General features: G+C 37.3%; 1 protein-coding gene across 1 annotated transcript in view; it reads left to right on the plus strand.

Annotated features, from left to right (window-relative positions):
• Nucleotides 1–17,234, plus strand: part of WASL (WASP like actin nucleation promoting factor) — a 79,192-nt gene extending 61,958 nt beyond the window's left edge. Inside the window, exons 7-11 of the mRNA XM_065416349.1 lie at nt 5,029–5,071; nt 5,545–5,698; nt 13,272–13,792; nt 15,384–15,492; nt 17,173–17,234. Coding sequence (XP_065272421.1) covers nt 5,029–5,071; nt 5,545–5,698; nt 13,272–13,792; nt 15,384–15,492; nt 17,173–17,234 — 889 coding nt within the window. The remainder of the gene's footprint in view (nt 1–5,028; nt 5,072–5,544; nt 5,699–13,271; nt 13,793–15,383; nt 15,493–17,172) is intronic.
• Nucleotides 17,235–22,893: the final 5,659 nt, after the last annotated feature.

Genomic DNA, 22,893 nt, shown 5'->3' on the forward strand with positions numbered 1-22,893 from the left:
TCTTCCTCTTAACATTTTGTTAGGTATCGTATCTTTTTATATAGCTTAACAGTTCTTTTCTAATTTCATTTCTTTTTACACATGAAATATGTTAGATCCTATTTCACATATTATTTTTTTAAAATTTCACATTCATACTATTTTAGATTAATTCTTATCAGTTTCCTGAATTTAACAGGATTTAATTTCACTGCTTTTTAAAGTGCATTATCCACTCGTTAGCAGAGAAGGAGAAGTAATGACAGATAACACCAAGAAGACTGAGGGGTTTAATGCCTGTTGTGTTTCAGTCTTCCCAAAAAGGTCCATTGTGACCCAGATGCTTAACACAATATTAACAATAAGGAGGAAAGGAACACAAGCTAGAGTAGGGAAAGAACAGGTTAAAGAATATTTAAATAAGTTAGATGTGTTAGTTTGCAGAGCCTGATGAATTTCATTCTAGGGTACTTAAGGAACTAGCTCAAACAAACTCAGAACCATTAGTGATTTTCTTTGAGAACTCATGGAGGACTGGTGAGAGTCTCAAAGGACTGGAGATGGGCAAACATGGTAGCTATCTTTACAAGTTGGAACAGAGAGGACCTGGGGAATTATAGACCAGTCAGCTTAACTTTGATACTCAGAAAGACATCTGAATAAATTGTTAATCAGCGAGAAGATAATAAGGTAATAGTAGTATTTGTCAAGAATAAAGCATACCAAACCAACCTAATTTCCTTCTTTGACAGGTTTACTGGCCTAATGTATAGCGGGAAGCAGTAGAGATGATATATTTTGATTTTTAGTAAGGCTTTTGACACAGTCCCACATTACATTCTTATAAGCAATTAGGGAAATGGGGTATAGATGAAATTACTATAAGGTGAGTGTACAACTGGCTTAAAAAAAAAAAAAGGACTCCGTAGTTATCAATGGTTTACTGTCACTCTGGGAGGACATATCTAGTAGAGTCTTGCCAAGATCTGTCCTTGGTCTGGTACTAGTCAATATTTTTGATAATTTTGGATAATGGAGTCAAAAGTGTACTTATGAAATTTTCAGATGACACCAAGCTGGGAGGGGTTGCAAGTGCATTGGAATTCAAAATGACCTTGACAAATTGGAGAATTGGTCTGAAATAAACAAGATGAAATTCAGTAGATACAAATGCAAAGCACTACACTAAGGAAGAAAAAAATCAAATACCCAAATACAAAATCAGGAATAACTGGCTAGGCAGTACTGCAAAAAAAAAGAATCTGAGCATTGTAGTGGATCACAAATAGAACATCAGTCAACAGTGGTGATTCTGTTGCACAAAAGGCAAATGTCATTCTGGTATGTATTTAACAAGAACATTGTATGGGAAACCTGGGAGGTAATTGCTCAGTTCTACTCAGCATTTGTGAGGTCTCAGCTTGAATTGTGGCTACCACACTTAAAGAGAGATGTGGGCAAATTGGAGAGAGTCCAGAGGAGAGTAATACAAATAAGTTTAGAAAACATAACCTGTGAGGAAACATTTTAAAAAACAAAAATGTGCAGATTTTAGTCTTGAGAAAAGAAGATTGGAGGATGGGGGAAGACTTGGTAATAGTCTTCAAATATGTAAAAGATTGTTATGAAGAGGATGATGCTTAATCTGCAGGGAGGAATATTTAGGTTAAATATTAGGGAAAAAATTCTGACTATAAAGATAGTTAAGTACTGGAATAGGTTACCAAGGGATGTTGTGTGATCCCTGTCATTAGAGATTTTTAAGAAGAGGTTAGACAAACAAAAACCCAGGGGAGGTGAGGTGGACTAGGTGACCTCTCGAGGTCTCTTCCAGCCCTACGATTTCTACGATTATCCACTAGGCTTCATAGTCATATTATAGCAATGGGAATTTAAAGAGCCTGAGTTAGCTACAGAAGGCATCCACTTCAATTCTCTTAATACAAAATCAAGGTTTTCTTCAGTGTGGGCTTATGCCCTTGTCCAGCAATCCTGTTTTATTGAACCCTCATCCTCCATCACTAGCATGCTGGGATAGCCTGGTAAACTTTCCCGTGGAACTAGTAGCACTACCGTTATAGTAATCTCATGTAATAGTGTTTGGAAAGAATGTGGACTATAGTGAGAGTTCAATAAAGGTGAGGAAAGAGAGGATACATTTTATCCTTTTCCCAAATGTGATGCTTAAGTTCTTTGAGGCAGGAATCATTTTATCTGTTTGTACAGTGCCTAGTACAATGGGGTCCTAGTTTGTGACTGGGGCTCCTAGACCCAACCAGAATACAAACAATAAAAGAAGCACTACTGCCAGAAAACCAGACAATAGGGAAAAGCTGAACTGTGTGACCTAAAAGAAGGAAAAACTCAAGTGACCATCAGGCCTTAGCTGAAATCCCCAGTGTAGACATCTGTGGCCCACTAATGGTGGAGCTCCACCGATGTATATCCCTAGGATAGATAAGCAAAATCATAATAAATGATCAATTGCACTAGTGGAGTTTATCATTGCTTAAACCAACACTCTGTGTGCACTAGTGCAGCCACACCAATGGCTAATCACATATCTGTCACAAAGGCAAAATTCCTACTGAAGAAATTCATTTATACATTTTTTCCATTGTTTTTTACTTTGGTGGGACGTGGTCTTATTCTGGTGTGTGTATAATGTGTATATATACATACATACATTATAAGCTTCCCAGTAAAAGTGACCTAGTATTGTGGGATAAATGTTTAATATCTGCTTTTGTTACAAACATAGGGAAGTTCTAATGCTTGATATTGTCAAGACAGCACAGTAGATGTTGCATAATTTGGTCCAGCATAGATATAAATAAGTACTGTGGTTAAAGTACTGAACTATTGAGCATCATAACTAGAGCTGGTTGGGAAAATTCCAGTGAAACATTTTTTCATCAGAATTTGCTGATTCCTCAAAAATGAAACGTCATGTCTTGTTACACTAACCAGAATCTGGTCGGTTTCATCACTATTTGATGATGGGAAGCACTGAAGTGATAAGAATCATGTCCATTTCAGTCAACACCTGCAAAGGCTTTCAGGGTTCCTGGTTCTACTTCAACCTGCCAGGGATTTCAGGGAATATATTTTGTTTTGCAAATGCCACATTTTTATCAGGCCAAAAAATATTTTCTGAAACTCAAATTTCACAAACCTAAAATTTGGCTTCTCTGCCAGCTCTAAGCATAATTCATGTTACATATATCTTGTATAAATCAAAGTTGAACCTGGCTAACTTGATGTCATTTGAAACCAATTTAGTTAGTTGTGCACCCATGAGTTAACTGAATTGGTTTTAAAAAAAAACCCTCTTCATTACACTATTGCAACTTTCTTGTGTAGACAAGGCCTTACCTTACACACAATCATAAAACTTGTATGTGAAATATTTTAGCATTTTCATAAAAATTAATTTTTGGGTTTTTTTTATTGGAAAGAGTAATGTGGCATTTTCCAAAATAAATTTGGTCAATACATAAAGGTAATCTGTGTGATATTTCTCCACGTTTGTTTTTCCAAAGATTTTTTTTAAAACTGTTTTTTAATACCACTGGGAATAACCATGAATATATAAGAAACAAATAAACATACAAATGTTTTTAATTTAGTGCCAGTCATGATCTTCTGTCCACCAGCTGTAAGTCTTTTGAGGAGCAGTGTGAAATATGCAACTAGCTTAAATGTTTAATTTCTCTGATAATTTCAGCTGACTTTATACAATAAGTATTAGGAATAAACTGTATATATAATATTATTTCATGTTGATATGAGACAGTAGGTTTATGTAAATACTTGTAAAATGATTTAGCTAGAGATAGCTCATGTCACTTCATATGAATGTTTAGAATAATAGCATGATTAATAAGGGGTTTTTTAGACTAGACTTTTTGTTCATTTTGCCTCTCTTATCTAAAAGACTTCTAATTATGCTGCGTAAAAATGGTCTTTGTTACTTTTTGGTCTTAATCGAATTTGTATCATTCTTGTAAGGGAATATTTGTATTAGAGTAGCACCTAGAATCCCTAACCAAGATTGGGACCCCAGTGCGCTAGGCACATATGAAGGCAGTCCCTGTCTTGATTAACTTAATCTGAAGTATGCTGTTTGTCAGCTGGATATCCCCCTGATGTATTTTTGTGTCTATCATGACTTACTCAGCTTGTGCAGAATCTCAGCTTGATTTTTAAAAAGGTGTTTTTAAGCCCTTGTTTTTGTCAGAAGATGTTCCAAATATGAAATGCTTATAAACTAATGTAGTGCTGCCTTTCTGATTCTGCAGGCAGCCTGAAACAATGGCTTGGAGAGGTGTGAACTCTTGTCTCCTATTAATCTCATGGGAATGTCAAATAAAATGCTGGCACATAAATGTCAACACTAACTATTTTAGTGGCTGGAAGGGTGTGGGAGAGACACCTGGGCTGATGAGAACTGGGAATTGCTTAGGGAAGGAAATACAACGTAGAACAGAAACACTAAGAGAAGGAAAAGGAGAGAAATGGAGAAAGGAGCAGTAGGTGAGGAAAAGAAACAGAGCAAAAATGGTGGTGGCCCAAAGGAGGGCCAGCATACTTTCCCACTGTGTGGTATTGAATGTGACAATAAATAACTTAAATAATAGTAGCCAGAAGTGTAGTTACTGTATAAAAGCCAAAATCTATCCTTGATTTTTGTGCAAGCCTCCAGTTAATGTCAATGTATTATTCTGGGGTATGGAGTCCTAAATTTATGCCACACTCCATAACCAAAAGTAGTGGAATTCGATCCTCTCCACCAAATGAGTGTGACTCTAGATCCGGATGAACAAGACAACAGGTGGGAGAAAAAGTATTTTATAGTGCATAATACAAATGGAGAGCTGAAGCACTGAGAGGTGTTAATTGTTGACTTACCCAGTGTCTCACAAAAAGACTGTGGCATAACCTGGTATCGAACCCGGAGCTCCTGGAGTCCTAGTCCAGTGTTCTAACCACAAGACTGTCATTTCTCTGACATGGATTAAATGGATTTCTTTAATTTTGCTTTTTTAGACACATTGGACACGTTGGTTGGGATCCAAACACAGGTTTTGATGTAAGTAACTTCAGTATTGTACTTAACATATCAGATGGTTAAAGGCATCATGTTTTTGACTAAGGTGTCCAAGAATGGTATCAAAAACTAAAAGTTCCATCGCAAACCATGCAAATCATGGCTACTGTGATGCTACAGAATGATGCACTCTGGAAAAATTATATGTGGAGGGCAAATACTAAAAGGATTTGGGGGGGGGGGGGGTATTTGTAGAAGACTAGCTAATCCTTAAATTTTGTGCTTAATATTTTCTTTCCACACCAAGAAAAGTCTGTTCTTATTAAGGACTTCAGCACAGAAAGCTGTGCTTGAGTCTCATTTTTTATTTAGCTGTTCCTCTTAGCTAGATGGGATTTTTTTAACCAAAAAAATGGTTTATAAGTAAAATAAGAATCTTTCTTCTATTTGTTTACTTCAGGCGAGAAAAAACAGTATCCATAAATAAATTATAGTACTAAGTGTCTGATTTGCAGGTGAACAACTTGGACCCGGAACTGAAAAAACTATTTGATCTGTGTGGAATTTCAGAGGCTCAGTTAAAAGACAAAGAAACATCGAAGGTGATATATGATTTCATTGAAAAAACAGGAGGAGTAGAAGCTGTTAAAAATGAGCTGCGTAGGCAAGGTAAGTCTTCAGCAACTATTGCATCAGACTGAGCTATTTGACTTAAGGATTAAAAAATGTTACTCATGTGAAGCAGTTGCTGGAAGTCTTCTCGTGCCTTTACATTGGAATAGAAATTGGATATTGAGTTTGAGATTTCTGTGCATTATAGTACACTACATAAGTGTCCCAGTGTCACCCATGTGTATAGTTCTAAAATATTTTTCTTTATGATCAAAATGTTTTGCATGTCATAAGTAATTTTCACTTTCACTGACTGCAAAGCTATGCAATATCTCCCATCTGAATTTTTAAAGTAGTTTCCATTGCATATTTTATTTTTGGTCTTGCAAAATCATAAATATTTAAAGATAGAATTCAAGAAATCCATTGCTGCTGTCAGTTCAAGGTAAAGAACTTAAGCTTACTAGTACAATAGGTAATGAACCTTCTAATATACAGAGGCCTGCAGATTGTTCTCCTTTTAACTCAGGTAGCAGAACTATTGCTTGGTAATGAAAGGGTCTCAGAGTTGAGTTTCTACTGGAACTTTATTCATAAATGAGCCATTTCCAGCATGATACTACTTAATGTATTTAAGAATGGCCATACTGGGTCAGACCAAAGGTCCATCTAGCCCAGTATCCTGTCTTCTGACAGTGATCAATGCCAGGTGCCCCAGAGGGAATGAACAGAACATTCCCTGTCTGACAAACAGAGGCTAGGGACACCATCCTTGCCCATCCTGGCTAATAGCCCTTGATGGACTTATCCTTCATGAACTTATCTAGTTCTTTTTTGAACCCTGTTATAGTCTTGGCCTTCACAACATCCTCTGGCAAGGAGTTCCACAGGTTGACTGTGCGTTGTGTGAAAAAATACTTCCTTTTGTTTGTTTTAAACCTGGTGCCTATTAATTTAATTTGGTGACCCATAGTTCTTGTATTATGAGAAGAAGTAAATAACACTTCCTTATTTACTTTCTCCACACCAGTCATGATTTTATAGACCTCTATCATATCCCCCCTCCCCAGTCATCTCTTTTCCAAGCTGAAAAGTCAGTCTTATTAATCTCTCCCCATACGGAAGCCATCCCATACCCCTAATAATTTTTGTTGCCCTTTTCTGAACCTTTTCCATCTCCAATATATCTATTTTGAGATGGGGTGACCACATCTGCATGCAGTATTCAAGATGTGGGCATACCATAGATTTATATACTGGCAATATGATATTTTCTGTCTTATCTATCCCTTTCTTAATGATTCCCAACATACTGTTAGCTTTTTTGACTGCCACTGCACATTGAGTGGATGTTTTCAGATAACTGTCCACAATGATGCCAAGAGCTCTTTCTTGAGTGGTAACAGCTAATTTAGACCCCATCATTTTATATAGATAGATAGTTGGGATTATGTTTTCCAATGTGCATTACTTTGCATTTATCAACCTTGAATTTCATCTGCCATTTTGTTGCCCAGTCACTCAGTTTTATGACATCCTTTTGTAGTTCTTAGCAGTCTGCTTTGGACTTAACTATCATGAGTAGTTTTGTATCCTCTGCAAATTTTGCCACCTCACTGTTTACCCCTTTTTCCAGATCATTTATGAATATGTTGGATAGTACTGGTCCCAGCACAGGCCCCAGGGGGACACACCACTGTTTACCTCTCTCCATTCAAATATTTGTTGCCATCATATTTATCTGCTGTTTTTCATAACATCTTAATGTAACTATAGTGGTGGGAGGGTGTAATATGACATGTCATTCTGCTAAAAATACATTGATATTATCAAAATTCAAAGTAATTCCCTGATTATTTTTCAAGGAGTACCGATATTAATGCTGTTGGAATTGTAGCAGTTTCAGGCTGCTTGGTAAATTGCTTCGTATTTGTTCGCCAGTTACAGGTTCAGAGTATGGTAACTTGTTACATTTATTCTCTAGGTCCCCCATGTTGGAGTGGTATGTATTGAGCTGTCATTTAAGCCTATATCACTAAAAAATGTTATGTTGTGACTGCGTGACCCTTACTTAATGGATAAGAAGTGTTAGGCCAAAAACTCATTTATTAACAATAAAATACACAGTAATTGTGACACTAAAAAAATGTAGTCAAAAACTACCTTTCTGTGTTGGTTTACCATTGAAATTTGGCTTGGATTAGGACTTTTTATATCAAAATATTGGATTTGCAAATTTTCAATTGTATTTCTCTCCTTTAAAAGTTTGAGTCTCCTTTAATCTTAAAATATGTATAAAGTACCAAATTTTGAAACTGCCTGACCATGTTAGTCTTTGAGTTGTTTCTTTACTTGTCCTTGGTGTTTTACTGATAGCGTACAATGCTAGCTTTTACAACGTGTACATTAACTTTAAAGTGCCACCACTTTGCATGGGTGTAGTTAAACAAAAAGCTGCTGCCTCATGTTAGCATGCATGAGAAATAAGATGGGGGCCTCCTTTGTGTTAGAAGTAGCTCAATAGTCCTAAAGGTCTTAACTTTGTCAGCTAGAATGCTTTTATCTATAACTATTATACATAATGTACAAGATAATGTTTAATCTTGACTGCGGTTTGAAGTGCTTTGTGATTTTTTTCACTGAAAAACCACCTCTCCTTCCCCCCCCCCCCCCCCCCGAATTTTTCATTTTCTGTGTTTTATTGCAAGATTCTCTGTGCTTATGGATGGCATTAGGCCTGACAGGATGCTGGGTAGAGGTTTGAGTCCATTCTGATGCTAGCTGATTTTGAAATAGAAGTCATTTGTCTTGGGTTTCTTTCCCCTAACTCTTGCAGAATTGATGGGGGGGAGCTAGCAAGGGGGTTTTCATTAGAAGGTTTTAAGAAACTTTGAACATAACTATTGGCAAAAATAGAGTAATTTGGTTCAGTTATATCAGTCTTGATAAAAGCTATCTTTTGATTGGAATGTTTCACTTACTCTTTTTCTCATAAACCTCTGAGATACTCTGTCATTCTGCTCTCTGGTGTGAGGTTACTCTCGCTCTTTGAGTTGTACAGTTTTGAAAATCCATAAGGCATTCAGCCATTCCCTTGGTGGTATGTAACATTTATTCAACAAATTTCTTACTTTGCATGCAAGTGAGCCTCATAGAACCTTGGACTCTTATTTCCAGTCATCAGGTTGGCGGTTTCACTATGCTGTCTGGGATATGGCATGTTTTTCCCCTCTAAATATGAATCTAATGCACGTGTAGATAAGTTTTCTCTGTAAATCAGAGAGATTTTAACACCACTCTGTCAAGGAAAGTGGACTGCAATAAGTTATGGAGGCAGCACAAATTCTGAAGCATGGCAAAGTTGTAGATTTTTCCAGTAATCCAGAAAAATATACATAGCTATTACTGAGGATGTTACATATGGTGACAGTGACATCTAGCGGCCAAAGGGGAAAATTCCCCCAATACAGCCCATACTCATGATACCAAGGGTGTTGGCAGCATTGATTTCTGATGCAGTAGATCTATGAAACTGAGGTGTGGGCAGGGAGTAGAATATCTTCCTTTCCTTCTTTTTGGAAGGAAGGGGGAGGTAATAACCAGGAGAGATCCTCCCTCCTTTAGAGGAGAGGAAGTGAATGTTGAACTCTGTTGGCACATACCTTTTCTTGTCAATGCTATTCCTGCTTCACGTACAGGAGGAATGGTTGGGAGCCCCTGAATCTTCCCAGTGAGATTCAGGGGCTCCCAGCCAATCTTCCCTGTGCCTCCTGCAATTCCTGCTTCAAATTCCTCTTCCTGGTGATTTGACTATAATCAAACCTCATTCTTCAGGGCATCAGCCAGTCACACACAGGGGTCAGGAAGCCCCATCCCCACCCCCTGTGCAAAAATGGCCAGATGTGTTCTGGTAGTTTTTCCTTTGGAGCATTGGGAATTGGCCACATCTGAACTCTGGACACAAGATGGGATGGACCACTGCTCTGAGGAGGTACAGATAATGATCTTTCTTAGATGCCTGGCTGGTGTGTCTTGCTCACATGCTCAGAGACAAATGATCAGCAGATGTGGGGTCTAGAAGGAATTTCCCACATCTCATATTGGCAGGGACACTAACTAGGATTTTTTTCCTAGGGCTGTCGATTAATCGCAGTTAACTCATGTGATTAACACACAAAAATTAATTGTGATTTAAAAAAATGAATCACAATTAATTGCACTGTTAAATAATAGAATACCAATTGAAATGTTTTAAATATTTTGGATGTTTTTCTACATTTTCAAATATATTGATTTCAGTTACAACACAGAGTACACTGCTCACTTTATATTCTTTTTGATTACTAATCTTTGCACTGTAAAAATGATAAACAAAAGAAACAGTATTTTTGCAATTCACCTCATACAAGTACTGTAGTGCAATCTTTTTGTTGTGACAGTGCAACTTACAAATGTGGTTTTTTTGTTTTTTGGTTTTTTGGTTTTTTTACATAATTGCACTCAGAAACAAAACAATGGAAAACTTTAGAGCCTACAAGTCCACTCAGGCCTACTGCTTTTTCAGCCAGACAAACAAGTTTGTTTATATTTGCTGGAGATAATGCTGCCCGCTTCTTATTTACAATGTCACCTGAAAGTCCGACATTCGCAGTGCACTGTTGTATCTGGCGTCGCAAGATATTTATGTGCCAGATGTGCTAAAGATTCGTATTCCTCTTCATGCTTTGGCCATCATTCCAGAAGACATGCTTCCATGTTGATGATGCTCGTTAAAAAATTGATGCATTAATTAAATTTGTGACTGAACTCACATGTAGAATAGTATGTCTCCTGCTCTGTTTTACCTGCATTCTGCCATAAATTTCATGTTATAGCAGTCTCGGATGATGACCCAGCACATGTTGTTCTAAGAACACTCTCACTGCAGATTTGACAGAAGGCAAAGAAGGTACCAATGTGGGATTTCTAAAAATAGCTTCAGCACTTGACCCAAGGTTTAAGAATCTGAAGTGCCATCCAAAATCTGAGAGGGTTGAGGTGTGGAGCATGCTTTCAGAAGTCTTAAAAGAGCAACACTGACGCGGAAACTACAGAACTCGAACCACCAAAAAAGAAAATAAACCTTCTGCTGGTGGCATCTGACTCAGATGATGAAAATGAACATGCGTCAGTCCGCTCTACTTTGGATTGTTATCGAGCAAAATCTGTCGTCATCATGGACGCATGTCCTCTGGAATGGTGGTTGAAGCATCAAGGGACATATGAATCTTTAGCGCATCTGGCACGTAAATATCTTGTGATACCAACTGCAACAGTGCAATGCGAATGTCGCACTTTCAGGTGACGTAAATAAGAAGCGAGCAGCATTATCTTCTGCAAATATAAACAAACTTGTTTGTCTGAGCAATTGGCTGAACAAAAAGTAGGACTGAGTGGACTTGTAGGTGCTAAAGTTTTACATTGTTTTGTTTTTGAGTGCAGTTATTTTTGTACATCATTCTACATTTGTAAGTTCAACTTTCATGATAAAAAGAGATTGCACTATAGTACTTGTAATGGGAGAATTTAAATACTATTTCTTTTGTTTTTTACAGTGCAAATATTTGTAATCAAAAATATAAAATGAGCAGTGTACACTTTGTATTCTGTGTTGTAATTGAAATCAATGTTTGAAAATGTAGAAAACATCCAAAAATATTTAAATAAATGATATTTTATTATTAACAGTGCAATTAATTGTGATTAATTTTTTTAATCGCTTGACAGCCCTAATTTTTTCACCTTTCCTTGTAGCATAGATCGCTGGTAGGTTTGTGTGGGCTTATCTCACCTATTCAGTTTCCTGACATTGCAGGTACTGCAAGCATTGGTAGCACCTCGGTCTCTCCTGTTCTTTCCCTGTGGCATATAACAGCTTGCTCTTTTGAGGACTGAAATGCTTTACTATAACTCAAGTTATTGACTTGGGTATAGGGGCAGCTGGATGAAATTTAATGGCCTGTGATGTACAGACTAAATTATTTAATAATGGCCCTTCTGGTCGTAAACTTTATGAAACTTCTTATTATGAACTCCCCCCTTCTTGTGAGGCAGGGAGGGAGCTCTAGCTCTGCATTTCGCAGGACAGAGGAGCTGAGCTTACACCTTCAACGCCTCCTCTTGTACTTCCCCCTTCCAGAGCCCAGGACTTCACATAACATGACTTCTTCCAAAGCATAACAAATGAAAAGAATGCACATTCATCTCAAACAACCTAAAGACCATCCATCTAGCTAAGTATTTAAATAAAGTACACAAACTATAATATCACACGAGCCATTAGAAGAAGCCCAGTTGAAAGAAAAGTGATACTATGCTATTGAAGATAACTATTGTTCAAATAAACTCATTTCAATATAAAATTCAGTTAAACTAAAGAGTTATCAAAAATGTATTCAGGCGGACATCTAAAAAGTCATTTCCTTCTGTCATTCTTTCACATAAGGATATTGTTATAAAGAATAAATTTGTCATCTCTCTATACATCCAATATTAACTCTAAAACTTGTCTCAGAAAAAGCCTGAGTACAAAGATGGGTTATTGAATAACATAAAATATGCTGAACTATCAAAATGCACATATGCTGTCTCTAGGACAGAGTATTTTCAAATATGGAAATTAGAAGCATTGAAATACTTAATTAGACAAAACTATAGACTAACTGGCATATAATCCAATTTTGTGTACATAATCTATGTGGGGTAGAGGGCAGGTTCTAATAGACACTAGTTTGGGAGGTATATTACATGCCATATTAAAAACTAATGTTGAACAAGAAACATTGCCTATAACTTGAGATGCTATATCTGCAGCACTGTTTAATCCTAACAGGTTTGGTTTAATGTGCATTGCTGAGAGTAAATTCTTAAGATTGCAATTGTTTGCTATTGGCCTGCACAACAACATAACTGTACGTGCAATATTGTGTGCCATCTTGTCTTAGCAAGAAAGTAATTATGGTCGCTCTTGTTATCAGAAAAGTGTTACAGAATTACTAACAAGCCATGCTTTTAAAAATACACATTTCCCTAATTTGAAAAAATATACTATTCTCTCCATATTTAGGGTAATTACTAGGTTTCCATTTAATGAGTATTTTCGACCTGCTCATCCTTAACTTAGCAAAAACTAAATAGTCTTGAAATCTTACCTGTGTATCTGAGGTGAATGTCTTGGAAAGCTTAATGTTAACTTCCTAAAATATTTCCCTATACAAAAAGGACTATGGATATTCAGGGAAATTCATACCCAATGATAACACAAGCCACTCATCAAGACCCAGTTTATGGTTTATAGCTTATTTGTTGTTGTTGTTTTTTACAAACATAGTGCAGTGCTGATAGCTGGTATTATATCAGTTCTTTTCTCGTAAAATACACGAGAAAGATGACACATGGACAATATTTTTCAGCGTACCAAGATCAGGACTAGTAAAATTTGTATAGGCACAGAGATCCTTGTAAAAGACATGGCAAAGGTGTTTTGGCACTGTTACATTTTACTCCTTCCTATGCATCTCAGCTGGAATGACTTGGGATAAGAATGTTGTGTAGTATATAACTAGGCACTATCTTATGTGTTTTGTTTCAGCTCCACCACCGCCACCACCATCCAGAGGAGGACCCCCTCCACCACCACCACCACCTCCACATAGCTCAGGTCCTCCTCCTCCTCCTGCAAGGGGAAGAGGAGCTCCACCACCTCCTCCTTCAAGAGCTCCCACAGCAGCACCTCCACCCCCACCTCCATCTAGACCAGGTGCAGCAGTGCCCCCTCCTCCTCCAAACAGGATGTATCCTCCTCCACCTCCAGTGCACTCATCATCTGCACCGTCTGGCCCACCTCCACCGCCTCCACCACCAGCAAGTGGATCATGTGTACCTCTGCCGCCTCCTCCACCACCTCCCCCTCCTGGTCCTCCTCCACCACCTGGCTTCACTTCAGAGGTTGATAATCAATTTCCAGCTCCTGCAGGAAACAAAGCAGCACTCTTAGATCAAATCAGAGAAGGGGCCCAGTTAAAGAAAGTAGAACAGAACAGTCGACCTGTATCCAGCTCAGGAAGAGATGCGCTCTTAGACCAGATACGACAGGGTATACAGCTGAAGTCGGTAAGTATCTACTGTTTGTCGTCTTCTAAATTTCCAAAACTAATTTAGAGCAATAGCCAATGGGTTGGGGGTTTTTTATTATTATTTGGTGGGGGTTGTGGGGAATTGGCATGTTGTATATTTGTTTGTTTGTTTCTTGATAAATCCTAGGCCACCTTTCTTTAATGTTATGGCTTGGCTGTTGCCACACCATAATTAAAATTGATTCTCCATTTCTAATATTTGACTTTTGGCCCACCTCTGAAATCCTTAAAGGAGATTTTGGCTACAAAACTCTGGTGTGATCTATGATTGTGTCTGTCAGAGAATTTTTCCATTATTTTTTAGGCAAATCAAATCTCTTTTTCAGTGACATTTTAAATAATAATCATTGAATAATTCTTCTAGATTTTAGTTTGAAAACAGAAATTAAAATTTAATTTATTGGAATTATCTAGTATAGATTTAACGTGCAGTCCCACACCTCTGACGTTGCAATCAAATTACATTTTTTATTAAATGTTGGTTTAGTAATGTCAGCATGGCTCATGAGGTTATGGTGACCTTTGCCAGGAGCATCCATGCTTTAATAAAGTTTTCTGAAGAACTGTAGAGGATGAGTTCCATGGGAGACAACACCTGGATTTCTCCTTATGCTCCACTTCTCGTCACTGTTTCCCTGTCTTTACTGTTTCACATCCTCATAGCTCTGCTCCAGCTTTCAACTCCTCTCCTAATGCATGTATGCAAACACCCTTCGTTCTGGTCACTTTTCTCAATCTGTAGCTCCAACAGTCCCTCTTCCAGTGCAGCAAGCGTACTCATTCTTGTCAGATCCCTTCTCAAACCGCTCTGCACCATCTCTCATCTTGCTGTCACAGTCTTTTAAAAAAAAAAAAAAAAAACACCTGAATTTGTAACATTTGTTGATAGTGCAATACTCACATAATATTTGTTTCTTTCCTTACCCCGGATCCTTGCCTGGTCTGCTTCTAGGTTTTTCTGAGCATGTTCTAAGCTCTTTGGGACAGACCAGGTCTTTCTGTAAAGCACCATGCAAAAGTATGGAGATGTATAAATAATAGACTTGTTAATACATGGGTGCAGTACCCAATTTTATAAATCCCTACTAGGGAGATGCAGGATTTATCTGCGTAGGATAGGACCTAGTCAACAAACTTTAGCAAAATAATTTCATACGTTTTGTGTTATCTCGAACATAGAGCATTATTCAACTGAACAAGGCTTGCTATTCAGATACATTACGGAACTTTCCCTCAGCTGTGGAGGTCTCTTCCTGATGATAATAAGGCTTGCTGAGTTTAGATGTATGTATTTAATCATCACTGTGTCAATCACAGTATTGACTAACTGGAACTATGTTTTCATGCAAAGAAACAGTGGGAGAACTTGTATTTAGAAAACATGGAGTTTCCGAGCTTTCTTCTTTCTTAGTTTTCTTAGCTCTAGCTATATCTGAGCTTGTAGTTTCAACAAATTTCTAATCTCCCTCCATAATTGAAAATGTTTTCAATTTTCTAAAAGAGGATTTGCCTGGAAATATAAAGGTTCTCCATTTAATTATATCCTAGCATTGTATTCTTCTTTCAAGGTATCTGATGGCCAAGAGCCTGTGCCACCCACAGCTGCACCCACCTCAGGAATTGTGGGTGCATTAATGGAAGTTATGCAGAAAAGGAGCAAAGCCATTCATTCTTCAGGTAGGTTTGTGGGAACTTTTGCTTTGGTTTGTCAAAGTGTAGGTGTTAATATACTGTGGACCATGAAATGTTAATGACATTTGTTTTTTCCTGATGACTATACTGAATTCTAGATGTATAGTGAAACAGAATATGCCAGACCTAGCCACTGGCCCATCTGCAGTAATCTAGCGTACTTCATCAGGCAATGGCCAGTGTTTTGTACTTTGCAGTAATGCTGTATTGAAAATTACCAGTTAAGACTAGCCACCACCTGATGTAAAATCTTAGAATATAGAAAGTGATTACTAATTATGTCTGATCTTAAATATAATTATTTTGGCCAGGCCAGTGTTTGTTGCAATACCAGATTAATGAACACTGCATACAGGAGTCCTTCATTCAGAAAAACGTTTTTTAATTGCCAAAGAGTCTGTTTCTAACTGAAGATGCATCTGTTAGAACTGTAACTATGCTCTTTGAATGTCACGTGCTGCCCAACCAACAAGTGACTACCATCACTTGCTCATGTCTGCCTTGTTGCAATTTTTAATACTTGGGTACATGCAAAAAGTAAGGTTTAGGTTGATAGTTTTTGGCTAGTTTTCTCACTATCTTGTTATTAATGCTGTGGGTACAGCTGTTTTGCTGTATCACTTCATTTTGCCAAACCTTCCCTTGCTGCCTGCAGATACCCTTACTTTGATATCCACAAGTCACTTTGCAGTTTGATTCTGTGTGTGAACATTTTGATTATTTTGGTTCTATCTTTGTGTGGGAACCTTCTAATTTTGATGTCCTTTGCAAACTTGATCACTATTGAATTTACTCCAGAGAAACATCACAAGGACATTGAGTACAATGCCATGCCCTCCTTAGCTGATTTTTTTTTTTTTTTTTTTTTTTTTTAAACTTCAGTTAATCAAAAAATAATTCTAGCAATTCTGGACTGCACTACCACGAGCAGCAAACAATACTATTTGAAGACTGATACATACTTCACGCTTAGGCAGATATAGCTTCACACACAAGTTAGAAGTATTCCATGAACCACAAGTGCTCTGTGGACATGATAGAAATACTTTTGTCTGTTTTTGAAGGGAGAAGAAACCCCTTTGGTAGGAGTTTAAATTTGGAGAGGCAAACATATAACTTGCTTTTTTCAGCTTTGCAAAAGTAGAAAACCTAATTTAGAACATGTTTTTCACCCTGCCTCACTCAAAGAAAAAGCGGGAGGGCAGGAGTATTTGAAAATACATTTTTTACATTTACACCTCTACCTCGATATAACGCTGTCCTCGGGAGCCAAAAAATCTTACCGCGTTATAGGTGAAACCGCGTTATTGAATTTGCTTTGATCCACCAGAGTGCGCAGCCCCCCTCCCCCCCGAGCACTGCTTTACCGCGTTATATCCGAATTCGTGTTATATCGGGTCCCATTCTATCGGGATAGAGGTGTATATCTAAAAACTGTTTTTTGTTTTGTTTTTGTTTTTCTTCCTTGGAGAAGAAAACACCCAGAACTGGAACTCGTATATTAGGTATTGATAATGAGAGCAATTTAGAGTTGTAAATTTCATTTCTTGTGATGCTAGTAACTATACTTCAGCTATGCAGCTACTGGATTGATTTCTAATGGAAAGGTAATATTTTTTGTCATGTAAATTTTGTATACTCAAATGACTGTTGCTCCTCTTCTAGATGAAGATGAGGATGAAGATGATGAAGAAGACTTTGAGGATGACGACGAATGGGAGGATTGATCAATATATTATATTATTATATATATATATATTTTTTAAGGTGAATGAAATACTAAACACTACTTTCTGTCTATGGATTCTGTAAAATTATCATGTAAATGTTCAACCAATTTGCTGTATATTTTTGTTGCCTTTTGCTTTTTTATTAATCTGTGCAATACCTCATTTAATCTGTAAAGGTTTGTCATAATCCTCTACAAAGCTACTCCCTATTAATGTGTGCAAGTTTACATCTGGATGCTCAGTGTACATGTGAATACTTTCCATTCCATCAATAAGGGAGTTTAAATGTAATATGTGAGACTGACAAAAACCTTAATGTAATTTAGTTATAATGCAAGAAGGAAAACACTATTTTCATACCCTACTTTTCTGTATCTAAATTTTCTTATTAAAACCTAGTATAGTACTACATTCTTTAAGTGATGCAGCTCTTAGTTTATTTAGCCCCTTCATTTCAAATACAATGCTACATGAATGTTGAGGCCGATTATAATATTGCACGGTTTTCAGTACATCACAACATTGCAGTTGTTTGAATCTTTGCAGTATGCTTTTCGTAAAACTACAAAAATACACAGCTAGTTATGAAAATTAATAACTTACCATTATACTGTAGCAATATTGTCTGCTATTGGATAGCAGTGATATTTGAAGGCTTTAATTAGGGAACTCTCTGCCTGAGATTAAACAGGATGGCTTTTTACTATAGCAATGGTGAAGGCATCTTTGATGCAAACCAGTTTAGTCCTGCTGTCTTTCAGAATGAGGAAGAGCCTAAATTGCTGGGGCTATACTGTAATCTGGCTGTTGCTACAGTCATTTGATTTTTAAAATCAATTTTACGTATTTTTTGGGCTGAAGAGCTGCGTTTAATGCTTGCTTCAATAATGTTGGGTTTAAATTCATTTTAAAATGTGTAGGGCACTGGTATACTAATAAAGTAAACTTACGTGGTGTTACTTTGCAGTCTTTATGAGTTATGGTAATACCAAACACTAAGACACCAGTCCTACACTTAAAAGAAAAAAGAAAAAAAAAAAAGCATATAAATCAGAATATACACTTTAAATATGTACTGAACTTTATTATTGCAATATTCTGTCTGCATACGTTGGCTTTAAGACCAAGAGTTGTGATAAAAATCAAGGGCCCTATTCATAAGAATAGTGTTTGAGTACATAATTGGAAAATGGGTTTCTTGTTTCACAGCTTTCACCTTTATATAAGATGTACTTAATAGTGAGGTAAAAATTGGAGTATCTGCCTATTAAAATACACTACTCTGCTTTAGCCTGGGTATTTAATGTCTGCAGCACTAATTATTGTACTTGCAGTAAGATTTAGGTAGAAACTCTTTTTAAAGAACCATGTTATCTCACTGATACAGAATGTTTAGTTAAGTCAGTCATATTTGGAGTATAGTTAACACATAGTATCTTGAGACTTTCTGACTATAGTCAAGGTACCAAACTACATTTAAGTTATCCAGAGTTGTATTGACTGAAACCCAGTGTTGGCCTGATCTTGACAGGCTGGACCTGCATGATGTGGCTTGGGATTTCTAACCCAGCTATCTAGTCTCTAGTGATCAAGTACTTAATCGGGTGAGAAGAAAAGAATTTAAAAGGTTATGTTGCTGAAAACTGGTGTGAGAGGAGTTAATTTATTCCAGCGATGCTAACTCCCTTCCAAGTGTAACTTAAGCATGTAACTTGGGAAATCTCTTCCAAGTGGTCTCATTTTCTATCAGTAATATTCACGTTGCCCTCTGCTGCTAGAAATACTTCTGCTGGCTTTGCTGCTGTAATGGCTTGAGCATTCTGAGTTGACTATGGGTGAGGCCTGGGGAAGCTACTGTCCAGTGGGTTTAAGAATGTCCATATGAAGAATATTCTATGGCTTTGATATAACTTCTAGCATTTTCTCTCTTTTTATAGCATTAAGGGCATTTTAAAGTTAAGTGGACAAGGCCCAGATGCTCCCCTAATACATTGCTTAATAGGGCATGTTTAACCCCTATGGAGTTGGGATTTCTGTACTTTAATGCATAATTAGCATTCATCAAGAAATCTCCATTCCCTGTGTTGGGAGAGCTGGAAGTTAAACACTGTATACTTGGGATAACTGTGTTTGATCCATGGATCACTTAGCAAAGAAGGCATTTGATTCTGAGCTTCTATAAAAATATATCCACTTTATTGCACAAAGTCCAAATTAATATTTGCTTAAATCTAGGCATGAAGACTGCAAGTGCAATTAAGCTAAAATAATGTCATGGCTGCATGTTTCAGTGCTCCACCCCTTGCACTATGGGCAGAAGAGAGTGTTTCATGCAATTGATTCACTGTCACTAAACATTGTAATGAAGGCCTCTCTATATACTCCAGTTAAATGACTCTGTCCAGATAGCCTTAGCAATTAACAAACTAGCATGAGGCTTTTAGTATCTCGACACTATGTGCATAGGGAATATCAGCTAGCCACTTGTACGTATGGAATTCATAAGAACTTCTCAATCATTCAGTTTTCCATTTATCAAATTGAAACTTTTAGTATGTGAATTTTTGAAATGTACAGTGAATAGGATGTTGCACTGGTGGCAATTCATCATCGAGCATAATAAAATTAATTTGACCCAAATAGAGTAAAACTGTGTAGTTTTTTTAAGTGCTAACTGTAGCACAGCTTTTAAAATAGCTCTACGTATTGATTACACACTTTAAAAGTAATTTCAGTTGCTGAGCCAGGACCACAAAGCAATAAATAGTGCCCTCAAATCTGAATAGTTCTCATGTCTGGAAAGTTGGATTGTGCCACTGAATAAACACATTCTCTTACTCATCGTAACACCCAGTCCTGCTGGCAAATGTGACAGCTGCTCAGCAGCTCCCTTGGAAACAAGTGCTGCTACAGGCAAGTGCAATAATGAATTAACACTTCAAGGTCAAACAATTGTGGCCTGACTAGTCAGCATTCCCAAATAATCCCCAAATGTTTGAGTTTTTTGTCACAAGTATTGTATGTAGTTTGACACACTTTTCTAGATGTAAATCCAAACTTTGTACCTAATATTGCAATGTTTGAATTTCAGAGGACCACTTCTTACCCCAATAAGCATAAAAAGAGTTTGGGACCTTTTCTAAACTATGAATTGAATCCTTATCCTCCCATGTTTGCAATCTCACGCCTTTCTCTGCTGTAATCTAAACATCTCCATTCCTAAACTTGGAGATCAAAAATATCTCCCAACAATCCTAAGTGTATGGCAAGGTAAATTCAGGTTATTAGTTTATGTATTTTAAAAACAACATTCTAATGTTAACATTCTCTCAATTTAGTTATTATTGAGAAATAAGAATGTTTTTATATTGAATGACAGTATTCACTAGGATTACTTTCAAGAGTTAAATGTGTGTAGGAGTCTTGGAGTTTTTTTATACTGTTGCCTTTTCATCACAACAGCTTTTATCTAATCGTTAGAGGAATTCCTGGTCTAGTTAGTAAAGTTCCTGAAGTTCAAGTACAGTGATAGTCTTATTTATAGTACAGCAAAAAATTGTTTAAGGGATGTTTGGGAGAAATTAACACTTGGTTCTTTTTTCCCCACAATAGGACACTGTCATGTTACAACATCACAAGACAAGGTTAAGTTATTGTGTATTAGTTTCCTGTCTGAGGCTTGAATTAGGGTGGCAGTGGAAGAGAGAAAGGAGAGAATTGAGGCTGGGAGAGTAAAGAATAGAATTTGAACTGCAGTTTTCATTCAATTTGATGGTGAAACACTGGCATCAACCTTGCTTTATATTCTGACCATCTGTTTAGTATTTCTGCGCATGTTTACATAGTTAAGGAGGAAGCTTTAAAAAAAAAAAAAAAAAAAAAAAAAAAGCTCTTCACTAAGGAGAAGAGGTAATAAACTTCATCAGTATGTGCTACTTTCCAATATAATCAGCAGTTGACTGAATACAGTACGGTTGCTTCCTGGATGTTTTATAAGCAGAGATTTGAAAGTAACAAGAACATTGAGGGTAAAATAGAAGCATTACACATTCTGCTTATTTCACTGCTTCATTGTCAAGAAATTGAGCACAGCTGGAGTTATTTCTATATAAAAGCTACTTGTGCTGAATTTTACAGCCATTTGCAGAGTAGCCTAGTAGGCAGACCACTTCTATGGTGGGTCAGGGCACTTGCTTTCTCCTCAGCTAGCCTGCTGTATGTTTGGACTTGAGTAACTTGCACAGCCTCTGTTCCTCACTTTTACCCTTCCCTAAAATGGGGAATAATACAAACCTTTCAGACATGTTGAAGCTTACTATTTATAAAGTATTATGTACTCAGTAAGTGCTGCAACTACGCTAGTAATAGGTAAAGTTGACTCTTTCGTTCAAAGCCAGTATTGTCAATGGTGTACTTTTTGGGAAAGTTATACATCTTGGGCTGAAATTGCTCAGGGAAGCAATGACTGTGTAGAAGACTTAAGAAAATAATCCTCCCCCAACCCCTGGTTTTGACTGCCTATTTTGATAGGCTTGAATCAAACCATTTGGATGCTGAACTTGCATTTGGGCAGGGGGATGGGAGGCATTTCTGAGGACTTCCTTGCAAAGTTGGGAAAATACAATGAGGGGGAAATATTGGTGGCTACTAATTACAATTTTCTGTTTAGGATGCAACATGGTCTGGAGTGTAACTTCAGAAGGATAAATGTGATGAGAATGTGCAGAAGATATATATCCCTTTGTCCCCAAATACTCTTAAGGTGATAAATACAATGGGGATGCAATTTATTCCTAAGAGGGTTTCGGGTGAGGCCTGCCAGCTTCACAACAGCTTAGTGCAATGCTACACAACAGTTTATAATCATGGTATTGTATGTAACTGAAATTGTAAGTAGAAAATTTCTTACCAAACTGCAATTTAGCTAGACCATTAAGGGGGACATCTTCATATAGAAGTTCTGCAATGAATAGGAATCTCTGGGACTGGAGTTTTACATTGCATCTGAACAATGGCATTTCCAACTATTTCCCCAACTGCTTACTAGGCAGGGTAGTGGTTCAGTGGAAATCGGGAGAATACCATCTCTTGAAAGCAGAACCTCCTGCAGTATTTAGAGGTTTCCTTCAAGTGCTGCTCACTTTCTTGTACCAAAATTTCCTTTTCCTCCACCTCACTCCCCTTAAAGAAATTGCAAACTATCGCATGTTTACTTCTCTACATGAAAATCTCAGTTGTTTGACTTCTTGTACATATATATTTCATTGTCTGTATCCATGTGCCGAACACGCTCAAGTTTGGGTTCTTTTGGCCAGCAGTGTCAGTTGGGGACCACGGCTGCAGCCTGATTGTTCTCGCCCTTCCAGTCAAGGGCGTAAAGAGCCGGGTGATCCCAAATGCCTGCAGTTGCTGCTCACCGCCAGTGTCTGAGTTGAAACTTGCAATCTTCAAGCCTCTTCGCTTGCTGTGTAGTTTACCCATTGTTTTGTAACCTGAGACTTAGCAGTTAATTTCCTTTCCTCTTAAATAGAAATCTTATTTATTTTCCCTGAAAGGCTGCTCTGGTAATGGGATCAGTCACAATAACTAAACACAAATCTCCAGGCTTTAAGAATTGTCCTTAATGTCAGTCAGTAATGCCTCTTAATGATGGTCA

The sequence above is a fragment of the Emys orbicularis genome, chromosome 1, assembly GCF_028017835.1.
Source record: "Emys orbicularis isolate rEmyOrb1 chromosome 1, rEmyOrb1.hap1, whole genome shotgun sequence".
In the NCBI taxonomy this organism is placed as follows: Eukaryota; Metazoa; Chordata; order Testudines; family Emydidae; genus Emys; species Emys orbicularis.